Genomic DNA, 14127 nt, shown 5'->3' with positions numbered 1-14127 from the left:
ATTTCTAAGTGCCCTCTGTCCCACACAACCTTCTGGGTGGGTTTCACACAATCATAGAATTGTTTAGGATGGAAAAGCCTTCCAAGATCAAGTCCAACCATTCCCCCAGCACTGCCAACCCACATCCCAAATGCCACATCTACACATCTTTTAAATCTCTCTGGGGATGGTGATTCCACCACTGCCTGGGCAGCCTGTGTCAATGTTTAACAATCCTTTTGTTGAAGAAATTTTTCTGCTACCCAACCTAAACCTCCTCTACTTTCTTCTAGTCAGGAGGTATCCAAACCATACTGTATAATTGGAGTAACCTGCTTGTTAGCAGATACAAGAGAAACTCCAAGTTAAAAGGCTGGTTGCTGTATCTCAGACTCCAAGCAAACAAACAAAAAAAAAAAAAATCTTTCAGTAAACTTTGCACAGAGATAATCAATCTGCTATTCAGCTATTTGAACAGGCATCTGGAGTTTAGCGTTCCAGAGCTCACTGAACTCCTCCTGATGAGGGTCTCTGCTTGTAGTTTGAACAGAGTACAGGGAAATCTTTGGGTGCAATCCAAACATTTTTGATAGTTGCAATCCTTGAATATTTCATCACTCCAAATCTTGCCTTGACCTATAGTTTCTCCTTCATCCTATCAACCGTACACATATTTTTCTTCATCCTCAACCTGTCCCTTCTCTCCACGGGCGAAGGAAAAATCCAAACAACATGAAAAATCCTTTTTTTATAATGCCATTTACCCACATTTCTTTATCCTCTACAGAGGGTCAAAAGGAAGCACTGAATCAAATGAAAAATGTTCTGAAGCCCATGAAAAGATAAATAAATGAAAGTGTAATTTCTCAAATAATTCAGGCACAAAAATAAAAATATTTAAAAGCTTCTGGAGATGAGCAAAACAGTTGCCTTTCATGTGTAATTGTGTAAACCTTCTGTTTTCAAGGGAGCTAAGCAACCAGCCAGCAACAATTAGGCTTCTAAAAGACAAGTAGCAAGGCACACAGGACCTGAAACCATGACTTTTTCTGATTCCCCAGGGAAGCACTTTCACTAGGAGCAAAATGCTGGAAATCCTCTAGCCCTACTCTTTCCCCCTCCTAAACTGAGGTGCTCCAGAATGAGATCTTATCAGCAGAGGGAGTCTCTTCCTCCAGCACAGGGAGCAGCAGGCATCTGGCTTTCTTCAGTTACCAAAAACACACAGGCAGGATGGGCAAAATCAAAGACACACTAAACAGTAAAATATTTAAGTGTGGGCTCGGCCTCCTAAAAAGCTCTATGAATAATACAGATATGATACAAACAGTGCAAAACCCAAATGGTTTGTGTAGGGCAAACATTTTGCTTTCCACACTTTACAAGATGAGATGGCTCCCAGGATGGGAACTGGGACAAGGCAAAAGCCAAAATCCTCAGCCATCAGTACAGTAAAAACAGGCTAAACCAGACAGTCCATACTCCACATACAGGTACAACTCTCCCACTTACTATTTTAGCTTTCATTTAATCCTATTCTTTCGCTCATGTTGGGATTAGTAACAGCTCTGTCAATAAAAATCTCTTCTACTGAACACACCTCCAGCACCTTGAGGGAGGCCAGCCTGCAAATCTTGTCCTGTAGCCTGGACAGACCTCTGGTCCTGGGCATTTAAACAATCCAACTGAACAGAGAATTCCAGAAGTCCTTCCCCTCCAACAGCAATTTCTTTAAATTGAATGAACCTATCCCAGGCTTTTAACCTGGATTGCTTCTAGATGGCAAAAATTCAAAGATCTCAATGTTTGTAATTTTCATAAAAGTCAGAAAAGTACTGACAAATGAAGACATTTGGAATTGTGTTCCTACAGATCCCAGATACACAACATCAAGACATAAAAAGCTCAGCTTACAAGCCCCCATTTAAATTTGGGTTACTGAAATAACTCTACCCAGAGCATGTCTGGATGGCTCACGGTCAGAGCAGAAGGCTCCATCACATGGGTTCTGTCACAGCCTGTTTTGAACTGGGTTTGTTCAATGTGTTTATTAACAGAGCAGATAAAGGAATGCAGCATATGCTTGTTACATCTGCAAGCCATCCGCAAGCAGGACGCAACTCCAACACTGTTGGAGGTCAAGAGTAGAAGTCAAAACCATCCTAACAAGTCAGATAAGTCTGCTTGGAAAAAAAAAAAAAAGTAATTCAATAGAAGAGGAGCAAGGTAACATCATTCAGCAGGATTAATCAACTATACATATAGAAAATGACTGGGTAGGTAGCAGTTCATCAAAAAACGATGTGGGAGGTTACACTGGATCACAAGCTGAACATGAGTCAACAGTATCATACTGTTAAGAAAAAAAGCAATCATCACATTAGATAAATCAACTGGAGTATTGCCTGCAAAACAGGCAAAGTAATGCTCAGTGTCTGCTCAGCACTGTGAGCCCTGGCTGGCACCATCATAGCAATGTGGAGCATCGAGTGAATAACAAAGGTAAGGGCTCAGAGGAGGGAGCCAAGCATGACACATGAAAGGGAACAAATGAGGGGTTCAGCCTAAAGAAGCTAAAAAAAAATATTTTCAAGAGTGCTGGAGGGAGAGGAAAAAGAAAAATAAAAAATTCAGCAATTGTTCTGTGTGTCTGTGACAAATAGCAACAGGTTTAAATTGCATCGAGAGAGCTTCAGCTTAACCACGGAGGGAGGGAAGGGAAGCAATATCATATATTGGCTTTGGTCCCCACGAATGGATCTTCAGGACAACATCAGGGACAAACCTATTACAAAGGAGCTGCTCATGCCCTGAGGAGGGAGAGTGCATCAGACACCCTCCTGAGCTCCTCCAGCCCTGTTCCTCCAGGAGGCTGTGACCAACACACAGGTCCAGGTAATATCACAAACAGCTCTTGGTGACATCAGGGAGACTCACGGGAAGGAACTGCGTGGCCAGAGGCACCTGCAGGGCAGGTATCAAACACTCAGGGTTGATTTATACAGTTTTCTATTCATCACCACAGACTATATCAGGAACAAACAGAGTATCAAATTTAATGCTTTAAACTAGTCCTGATTTGCACTTTATCAACTGTAGCAATTTCTTTATTTTCCAACATCTTTCCAAGCTTGTTTCTTGATGCTTTTTCTTCATATACCAATAATTCCAATCTGCTTTTCCTCCTACGTGGTGAAATAACAGAAATTTGTTTCACTGACCTGCCTTTTATGATTCTCTAGACATGAACTGACAGCACAAGCTGATCCATAGCTTTGTATGGAATAATTTTTGTAATCTTGACTATTTGTCTTTGGATAATTGCTACACGCATAATTATTTTAAAGACAATTTCATTTTGAAAGGATTGAAATTACTACTAGACAAACTCAGTGTAACAAAATTTTAGACTAAGAGTGATTTTTGTGACTAGCCTATGAACTGCTAGAAAACTGTGATTTATAATAGGAACAGTAATAGCCTTTAATGACTGCAGTGCTGCTGGGTATCAATGAAACAGCCTGGCTCGTTTCAAAGCAGAAAGGGCATCTATTTTGGTTTTTTTTCTCCTTCATGGGTGGCCCATACATATCTTCAGGGTCCTTGGAGGAGCTTCCAACATCCCCACAGTGTGTTCCACGCAGTGGCTGCTATTTCCATGCTAATGTTAATAGGCTGTAGCTTATGTGACCCCTCCAAGCAGCAGCTCCTGCACAGCACAACGAGCAGAGAGCTGAGCTACTGCCACTGGCTCTCTATCACAAAACCCTGGCAAGTGGTGAGAAACAGTGGCAGAAAAGTAAAAAATAATTACAATTTCGCATTGGAAAGGAGCAGAAAGTGGGAATCTGCAGAGGCTGGCAGAGAGAGATGCTGGAGCCCGGGGTCACCAGGCACGGGGCAGCAAGAGCGGCTGAACGTCGCTGCTTCCAATGACAGTGCAGCCCATATGCCAGAGCATTTGCCACTGCTCTCTCCCTCTGTGCAACTGCAATTCGAAATTAATATAGAAATTAAGGGTAATGAGTATAAGCAAGAAAAATCGTAGGCCTGTGGCAAAAAGAAATCTTGTTCAACCCAACTATTTTTCATACTGCAGAAAACTCGCTTGAAAAACGTTCTCCTGAAAGAAGCGAAGGAGCCAGTTCTAATGGCAAATATTTTGGGAAAACGGGAACTCTGTATGTTCTCCTTTATTCTACTAAAAATAAAGAGGAAACCAAGAGCTTTTTCAATTTAAGTGTAACATTTCCTTATGCCAGGAGACAAACTATGCCTAGGTTAAGTCTGGACATTAATGGAAGCAAACAGCAGAATGCTGGTCCCTGGTGTTTCAATTATTCTCTCTTTAGAGGTTACGCTTCCAAGAAATTAGAGAAACACAATTTCCCAGTAAGGATCATGTTTTGCAGGGTGTTGCAATGTTTTTATTTAAAGCTGTTTGATTTGTGCTTGCAGAGAAGCTCAGTTCATCACTCTGCCTTCTTTTCTATTCAGCTGCAAAGTTTTCCACAGGAACAGTGCACAGTGGAGGCTGGACAGGCTCCTCTCTAGAGCTGTCCAGCACAGGGTCAGCCAGAGCAGGCTCCAGGACCATGCCCAGTTGTGTTCCAAGTATATCCAAGGTCCATGGAGAATCCATGGAGACTCCATGACATCTCTGAGCTACTTCTTCCAGTGTCTGTCAACCCTCACACTGAGAATTTCTTCCCATGTTTAAGTGCAAAGTCCTGCATATCCATTTCTTTCTCTGTGCCCCACTGACAAGGACCTGGCTCTATCATCTCAACACACTCTCCCAAGGTATTTATATACAACAATAAAGTCTCCCCCTGAGACTTCTCCAGGCTAAACAATCCCAGGGCTCTCAGCCTGTCCTTTCAGAAATACTAATAAATAAATATTAAACCAAAATATAAGAAACAGTGTATCACAGCATACTGAGCAGCAAGAAAACCCTCAAATGGCAGGGCTGGCCAAGGACACTTTTGGGTTTTACCTGAAAAAGCAACACTGGGGGGTCATTTAGGCACTGAATGTGAAGCCAAACCCTCTCCAGAACCTTTGGCTAGCACATAAAAGGTTTACACACACAAAACCAGATATAGATTGAGTCCATCAAGCCAGCAGAGACTCCTACTGCAGTGCTCCACATCAGGATCCTGGAGAAATCTGTCTCTAATCACTGCCACAGGTTCATCTCAAACCCTCCGTCAAACCATACAGAGCTGGAGTTCCCAGAGGCAAATACTGGTCTTTGTTTTTCAAACATCACTTTCTGGCCTTAGTTCTTACTATTTCCATTCGCCTAAAAATAAAAAAATCAGTTTGATACAGCAGCAGCACCAATTCTGAATTTACCAGTAACTCAAACAGAAACTCCCTTCTTTCCCTGTGTTACTCAAATTCATTCCATGAAAAAATATTAAGAAGCAGATTTCTAATGAAATCCTATCCTCTGTAGTTTTAATCTCTTCTTGCCCTTCAAATAAGACTTTTAAGCATTATCTATATTGCTAAAATATTCTATGAGCTGTGCACATGGCCCACGCTGCTGTCGAACCAAGTACTTCACCAGCTTGAGTTTGCAATAAAATAAGCCACCTCTAAAAAAACATTACACTCATTTCCAGGGTAGAAATTAAGGCAGAAGGAGGCCTGCACATAAATATCAATGAAATTAGGCACTGAGAACTGGCATTAGGTCAATGAAAATTAAGCAAGAAAATATTTCACTGCTAGAATAAATAAGTTTCAATTGCCACATGCAAAAACCATAATTTCCAGAATGCTTTCAGCATCTGCTCTGTAAGATCAGAGCTCATGAGCTCTGTCAGCGACAGTCAGTTCCTGTACAAAGAACTGCCTTTAAAATTAACATTTTCTGACCTTAAAAGACCCAACATTATCAGTTTGGAGTTCAAAACAACCGGTATTTCACAATAAATAACAAATTGATACTCTTCCAGACATGGCTTATTTCCTAAAAGCCTAAGCATAAATAAAGAAATTAATAAATTATTCAACAGAAATTGTTGTTTCATTTTCTTCCTTAATACATATTTAGAGTGCCTAATTTGAAGCAGTGCAGTTCTTCAACAGACAAATCCCTGAAAGTAGAGAGAAGCTTCAAGCCTGTTGTTGGAGAAGCAGATTTATTCAGATAAAAATCAGTTAACTCCCCAGAATGCAGAAAAAAGTAATTTTACTTGGGTTTGAGGAATTTGGTTCAAAGCTCTGAACTAGAAAGCAATATATACAGTTATTAAACAGTGTAAGGGGATTAACTCTACAGAGTGTTATTGACTACTCCAGTCTCATTAAGTGCAATTTTATTTAGATAAAAACGTCATCTTAAGCATCATTTTTGTGTCAGAACTTAGATCTGAAGAACAACATTAAAAATAAATAGGCATCAGCAGTTCCCTGATCTGCAGCAGCTCTTTCTGGGGTCTCCCCTGGAACTCATGATTGAAATCATGGGTTTGATTTGCAACTTGCCCATCACGAGAAACTGCTTCTAAAAGAAGTTGTCCTGCAGAACACGGGAAACGTTTTTTGAGAGGCAGCTCCACTGGGGCATGTACAGGCTTAACACAGAAAGCTGATGTCTGTCTGCCTCTTTTCCCTCCAAGAAAGGAATGAAGAAAGGTTAGGGAAAGAGTTCTGCATTCCCGGTGGACTTTCTCCTACTTTCAGATTTTATTAGGGAACTGTGAAGCTAATTACGTGTACGATAACTTCAGTAACTGCTTTTCATGCAGAATCACAGAGCAGAAAATAATGAAAACATGAATGGAAAAGCCTCTCTGCTTTTTCAACTCAGAGCAGCTTGGAGAAGGCACTGGCTACTGCAGGCTGCAGCAGAGCTGCTGCGAGGAACAGAAACCCTCAAGAGGTGCTCAAAAACCCCACGAAACATCAGAACAAAGCCCAGCATTCCTCAAGATCTTCCCTTTCCAAAAACATCTGTACAACACACCAAGGGGCACTGAGAAGACACTGGCATGACCAGGGGCAGAAGAGGCCACAGGCAACCTCTCAAACACACTTCAGGGGCAGATCCTGACCTGCAGAACCCTGTGGGAACCAAGTTCCTACCAAAATCAACAGCAGATGGGTACCTGTGTATTTTTTGGACTCTAAACCAAGGAAAAGCAGGAAGCCTACACTATCTACTGTATCCCATGAAGACTGGGGATGCTGGGGTTCTTTGGTCTACCCATTTTATGCTTTCAAAACAGTATTCACAGCCTTCCTAAGCTTTAACATTGGATAGGATGAGGGCTCAGTAGGATGGAGGTTTTGAAACCTCATTGGGAGAACAAAAAGCTTTCAACCATGAAGAACATCCTACCTCTAAAAAACTTAAAAGAGACAGCCTCTATACTGAATTCTTATTAAAAACCAGGTATTTCAGTAAAGCTTTTATGCATTTTATTCACTTCTAACACAAAATAATGCTAGTAAAAATCCCAGTATGGAAGCAATTACATTTTTATACATTTGCATGAGCTTGGCTACCTTTGGTTGCGTACACTTGCTTAAAGCAGAACATGCTGGCAGAGTTTATTCATCTTCCCATATGAAAATAAACTGTGCTTCCACACACTTTTACCCAAACGTAGCTGCCTACACAAGTGAAGTTATCCTGCTACAGCACTACAGGAACTGCTCGGGGTGGGCAACAGAAACATGAATCACTGCAGAGGAAGAGATGCACAGAAGAACAAAAGAGGGGCTGTGCATCCCAACTGCTTGTGCTGTCTCCTGGTGGTAGGTAAAGCTGTGAGTTGTTTGGTTGAGGTGTATCTGAGAGGTGATGTGCTGTACTAGATAGCACTGCACTGGAGGAATAATGAATTTAACACCTTGATGTCATCCCACCTCCTCCCAGTTGCCACGGCCTCCCAGCACACCAATAAAACCTGAGCTTCTCATTTGGGAAAATGTATTTCTTATTAACTACAATCTTTAAAAACCCTACAAAAAATGGAAAAGGGCATAAACTATCAAGAGTATCAGTCCCCCCTGGATCACACTGCACATTGCTTTTAGCATCCTGCTCCTTATTCTCTCTTTCCCCAAGAGGTCACTAGTCATCATCACTCCCCTCCACCTCAGTTCACACTCAGGGATCAGATCCCCCGAGTCACTGCTGAACTGCCTTTGGTGCAGCACTGCATGTCGCTGCTCCCCACCCCTCAGGACCAATGTTCTCACCATGTTAAGTTAACATCAATAATTAAAAAAGAGAAAAAGATACCCGTGCTGCAATCGTCCTCTGCCATACTGCAGGCTTTGAGATTTTCCCCTTAGGCTAAAGAAGAAGATAGTTAACAAACCTATTTTAAACATTATCGTGCATCAGTGATCAAGGCTAAGTTTATTATCCTGCAAACAAACACAAAGACAACAGAAATATAACAAATTACACCCCAGTAACTTCCATTAAGAGATGTAGGGACGGCATTTCTAAGGCAGGCACTGGCTCCACAAATCACCTCAGCTAATATCCCATCCTCAGGCCACAGGGCTGGCAGTGATGTGCAATATGTGGTATTTGTGGCACTGCTGGGGAAAAACTATTTTAAGTCTAATTAACATGGAATTTTTAGAATGCAGATGCTTTTCATTTATACATAAAACAAAATGCCGTGACATTTCTCCCATCCATTTATCATAAACAAGTTAATTACTGTGTAACAAATAACTCCTGCTAGAATCTGTATGTTTTGAGCATGTGAGAGAGCTGACTCAGGCAAATAAGAGGAACCACAAAGTAGTAGCTAATAGCTTACGGCATACTTATAATAAAACAATGACTCTGTAAAAGCTCTTGTTGTCAAATTAAGGCTAAGCTATTTCCATTGGAATAAGCCAATTATAAGCAGTCATTATCTATTTAACTTGATTCAAACCTAGAATTCTATAAACACTTTCATTTTGATACATTCATAACACTGCACACATTTGAGAGCTGGATATTACAAAGCTTAAAAAGGAGATGTTGGGTTTATTGCCAACATCTTATCCTGATCAGCTTATCCTGATCCATGGGACATCCAAACTTCCCTGGCTGGTGGAAGTTCCCCACTACGCTGAGCTCTACACACTCCCTGGTTTCTGATGAACAAGCCTTCAGGCAGTATAAACTGTCCCACATCTCCTTCTTCAGGACAAAATGAGGATTCTGCACCTTAAAGACCTTATATTTGCTCACTGAAATCCCCTGAGAGCCACCAGCACTACATATACACTTCCCCCCCTTCCCCAAATTCCATGAAAGCACTGACAGGTGAATTCCTGCCTACTTTTTTTTTTTTTTTCCCCCCAAGCAAACAGTCCCATTTGGCCTGAAGATGAATTACTGAATGCTGATGAATAAGATGGTGGTAGCTGGCAGCAAAGCTTTGCGTGGTAAGATGGTGTGAAACAGTACATATGTCAATCTATCAAACACGATAATGTAAGCAATCTGAACCCATTTTTGGTCTGAACTATTGTACAATACTTCACCCAGATGGAAGAAAGAGATAAACATTTTATGCTTCAGACATATCAAGTGTTAGGAAGTAAAATTAAACCTAAACTGGAAAACTACCAATTTTACAGGCTAGAGTATATATAAAAAACAACACAAGCATGAAGAAGAATCTTCTCACCCATTATTGTATAAATTAATTAGATATATTTGCTTCCTATGATAAACAACAGCATGTATTTGACTATAGATTAAAAGGTGTAAAGATGATAGTTTATTTATTAGCAAACACAGCATTTGCACTTTTTTCTTCCTCCTTTGGTTGACAAAATGCTTACAAATCATGGAGCTTGTGACAATGTTATCAGGTCATGAATCTTACAAGTGGGGCATAGATATATACTGTCCCCAGGGTGAGTTCAGCCCTAAATCAGAGGCAGGTTTGCCATGACTAATGTGAAACTACAACTGGTCCCTAAAGGATAATATTAAATGGAAATAAATTTTCATTCAAATCAACTTGACAGCCTATGTAAATATAATTTCATATTTAAAAATTATTTAAAACTGAAATGAAATGACAGCACTGTGCTCTCTTCAAAGTCAATGCCAGCTAATGCCTCTAAAGAGACCTTCTGCTCCATCCCTGTTGTCCACCCCCATAAACACACAGCACAATTTATCAAGCACTAAACTGCAAAAAAATACTCTTCTGAGCAAATATATTTATGATATTGCTTTCTACAGTACTTGGAGAACATTTTTTATCAAATAATTTCCAAAGCTAAAAAAGCATGAAATCTACTCAGTTTCCAGACTGACCTGTAAAGCCAGTGTAAATCTTTGGGAAAAATTGCTATTATGTGTGTAAATGATTGGTATTTGGCCTCTTCAGTGTTGCTGTATTCCTGGGATTGTCTATGTCAGTTCCTTATTTGGTTACCCTTCAAACTAAAAACAAACTCCCCAATGTTTACTAATTGATGCCAGGCCAGGCAAGAGAATTCCTTAATGGCAACACTAAGACAACTGGGCCCAGAAACAAAACAGATTGCCAGCTCATGGAGAGCAAAAATGTCCAGTCCTGGATTCTGCTGAAGCCAGAGAGAACACTGACAACTCTCCCTCTCTTCTGAGAAAAATCAAAGTAACAGAGCAGGTGTTTGCTCTGGAGGAAGACAGAAATCCCAGCCTTCTGGCAGAGAGATGCATGTGAGTAACTGTGCTCAGGAGAAAGCAGCAAAAGGTTTATAAACCCTTGAGTAGAGCATCGTTCTGATGTGCTCCCCACCTTCCTGGGGGTGCTTGGGGGGGTGAGGTTTGATCTTCAAAAATTCTCTTGGAGTAAAACAGTATTTTCCTGTGCCATGCAAATCTAAAGTTTAATTATTTTTAACTTGAAAGGGAGACAAATCAATACACAGGATAATCTGTTGTTATTTGGATTACGAAGACATCTCAGAGTTTACAATCACAAAACTGGTTATAATCCCGCAATTACTATAAAGCTAATTGGTAGTTTCGTTTTGCCTATGTTTTCATGTTGTCAGTGGGGCAGTAATGAAAATGAATGCCACATTTGTGAACAGAATGTCTGTAGGCTTGTTTACCACATTTCCAACAACAACGTCTGCTTTATCATGCATTTCAAAGCAGGGATAATTTAGGGATCTTTGAATTTCATACATAAAAATACTTTCTAAAATATCAAATGTAGAGCTCCTTCAGACGGGGTGGGAGTGGGAGACTTAAGAGTGATGACCTTGCATACTACAGCAAACAATCCACCTGGAGCAGACAGCACACGGACTTCCAGTGATTCATCTGTATTCAAAACTGTGCTCAGGTAAACCACTTAGTGTTTCATCCTCCTACAAACATAATTCTGCAGACAATTTCACCATCAAAACCAGAATCTTTAAGCCTCCTTTCACCTCCTGAAAATACAGTTATTGTAGAAGCTATTAAGCTTTTTATTCCACTTACCTTTGAGTAACTTCTGCCCTTCCATGATGTTTTGGGAGACGAATGCTGTGTAGTCTTGCTCTGAGAAGCCAGGCTTGCATGTGGGTCTCACTGTAAGATCCCCATTGTGTGCCTGCAAAAAAACAAGGAAAAGGCACACCATGACTTTTGTCATTTGGGAAAACGTTTTGCACCCAATGATGAGGTGTTACAGGCATGGGCAAACCTGCACAGCAAGGCAGTGTGCAAGCAGAAGCTGCTGGTGTTAGAGTGTCTATCTGTTGGAGTGGATCCATACTGTAGCTGCAAAAATAAAATGGGCCAGCAAGTAGTTGCCTGACTACAAGAGAGCATTGTTTATAGGAAGACTGGGATACTGGGCACTGTCAGAAGAGGGGAGGAAACAAAGAGCAGCAATTCATCAGGGTGAGCTGTGCTCGCACTGGAGACACGGAAAGGCCTGATGTTGCAACATCCAAATCACTGAGGTTTGCTATTGAGAAACCGGGCAAAGCACAGGACAGAAGGGGGACAAACAGCCAGCTCACAGCAGCCTCAGGAGCCTGAGACCAGGTAGAGACACCCTTCCTTCCCCTTCACCCTGCGCCAGCCTCCAAGGCTCTGCCTGCTGCTGCCTCTGGGACCCTCCAGGCTCCGCAGTTGCCCCAGCAGTGGGAGAGGATGGAGGGGATCTCAATCAAAAATGTAACAATGCACAGTCTCATACACAGCGTGCCAGGAACCAGGGACAAGCATCCAGCTAAACACTCAGCTGCAACTTTGGACTGCACAGAGGGGATCCAGCCCCCGACACAGGGACAAAGTAGTCCAGTCACAGCAGTCCAGGCTCCTTGGGATTCCCTGGCAAGGAAGGTCCCAGACCCCAACTCCAAGGAACTCGCTGACAGCACACAAGCCAGTGATTTATGCCTAACGAGTGCCAGGTGATTTACGCACAAACAAGTGCTGGTAGCAGGGGATTTCTAACGCGCCCGGGCTGTCGGCAGAGCCAGCCAGAGCATCGCTTAGCGATGCCGGCTGCACCTCCGACGCCTGCAGTCCCAGCCGCTTGCCGAAGCCCGGGGACCGGGAGAGGCACTTCCCCGGGAAAGTGCAACTCCAGGCGTGCACCTGCCTCCCCGGGGGGAGCATCAGAGCTCCCCTGAGCCCCCCGAAACACTCCCGGACGCAGACGATGCTGCATTAGAGAGAGACAGAAGGGAAGCGGAGCGAAGGGTCCTTTCGGAGGAGCTTAGTAAGCAGAACGCAAGCCAACGTACTCAGCTAAGAATCACGCTCGGGAGACGGATGCCAGCTACTGCATGGGAAGCGCAAGGAAGCGGCGGCTCTGTGGACTCTGACCGTCACTGGCAAGATGTTGCCATTAGGAAACATTTCTAAGGGTCTCCCTGAACGTAACAGGCTTTGAATCTGAAATCGCCCCATTATTGTAGCGGTGCTCGCTAAACGAGAGCGCATGGGGGCTATTCCTGCGCACCCAGCAGCCTCCCCAGGGCTCGGGACATCCTCACACATTCAACTTGGCACCGGGGGATCTAGGCAGAAAAATAAACGGCTCTTGTTCCCGCAGCCAGTGCAGCCCGAAACCCAGCGGCAGCCCCGCTCGCTTTGTAACACTGCAGCCACGCGTCCAGGCGCTTGTTGATGTTCTACAGACACCCCTGCGTTTCAGACGGGGTGGGAATAAAACCCTAAAAATCCCAAACTTTTCAGACCATCACCACCCCCTCACAAACATGGTCCGCGCCCGCCCGGTGGGTTTAGGGGCTCGTAAAGATAAAAGTTCACGGCTGCTCCGCGGGGCGGGCGGCGGGGAGCGCGGCGCGGCGGCTCCGCGGGGCTGGGCGGGCGGAGCGGCTCCGCGCCGGGACGCGCCGCTGCCCGCGAAGTTTCTGTCCGGCGAGGCGCAAGCACAGGGAGGGCAAGTTGCGCCCGCACCGCGGAGGCGCAGCTTAAAAAAAAAAAATAAAATAAATAAAAATTTAACAATTAAACCCCGCAACGACGATTTCAAAAAGCGGGCGAAACGGCGGAGCGGCGGTGGCGGCAGCAGCACCCACCGCCTGAAAAGCTCCGCGCGCCGCGAAGTTGCGGCGGGGCGGCACCTCCGGGGGATGCGAATTGAACGGGTGATGCTCGCCCGCTGCGTCCCCCCCCCTCCGCGCCGCGGGGCGCCCCACTTACCGCCGCCGAGCCCCAGACGGGAAGGAGGAGCAGCAGCACCAGCGGCACCCTCGAGCCGGTCCTCATGGCCCCGCCGGGCGGGGGGCGGTGGCCGCGCAGAGCCGGGGCCGGGGGGTCGCCGCTGCCGCCCCGCTCCCGCCGCTCGCTGCCCGCTCCGGGCTGCAGGTGAAGCGCGCGCCGCCGCCGCCACGCCCCGCCCCGCCGCGCGCGGGCACGCGCCGCCTTAAAGCGGCAGGCGCCGCCCCGCTGAGGGGAGGGGGCCGAGGGGAGCGTGGGGAAGGGGAGGGTGAGGGAGAGCGCCAAGGAAAAGCGAGGCGGAGGGGGGCAATTCGGCGTCGCCGCGTCCCTGGGAGCCCTGCGGAGCTCCGCGGGGAGCCTCGGCTGCGCGGAGAACGAACTTAAATGACCGAAGGTAAAAAAATTGGCGTATTACCGGAAAAAAAAAAAAAACCAACAAACAAAACAGCGCATCCGGAGATGATGGAGACCCGGGG

The 14127-nt window shown here is 44.4% G+C and overlaps 1 protein-coding gene across 1 annotated transcript in view; it reads right to left on the bottom strand.

Annotated features, from left to right (window-relative positions):
- CDH4 (cadherin 4) overlaps nucleotides 1–13776 on the bottom strand; it is a 425959-nt gene extending 412183 nt beyond the window's left edge. The window contains exons 1-2 of the mRNA XM_032705113.1: nucleotides 13634–13776; nucleotides 11450–11561 (exon numbers count right to left, since the gene is read on the bottom strand). Of these exons, the coding sequence (XP_032561004.1) occupies nucleotides 11450–11561; nucleotides 13634–13699 (178 nt within the window). The 5' untranslated portion in view covers nucleotides 13700–13776. The remainder of the gene's footprint in view (nucleotides 1–11449; nucleotides 11562–13633) is intronic.
- Between the last annotated feature and the right edge of the window lie 351 nt (nucleotides 13777–14127).

The sequence above is a fragment of the Chiroxiphia lanceolata genome, chromosome 17, assembly GCF_009829145.1.
Source record: "Chiroxiphia lanceolata isolate bChiLan1 chromosome 17, bChiLan1.pri, whole genome shotgun sequence".
Lineage (NCBI taxonomy): Eukaryota > Metazoa > Chordata > Aves > Passeriformes > Pipridae > Chiroxiphia > Chiroxiphia lanceolata.
The sequence above is the reverse complement of the archived record's forward strand: the minus strand, read 5'-3'. Positions and strand labels throughout refer to the sequence as shown.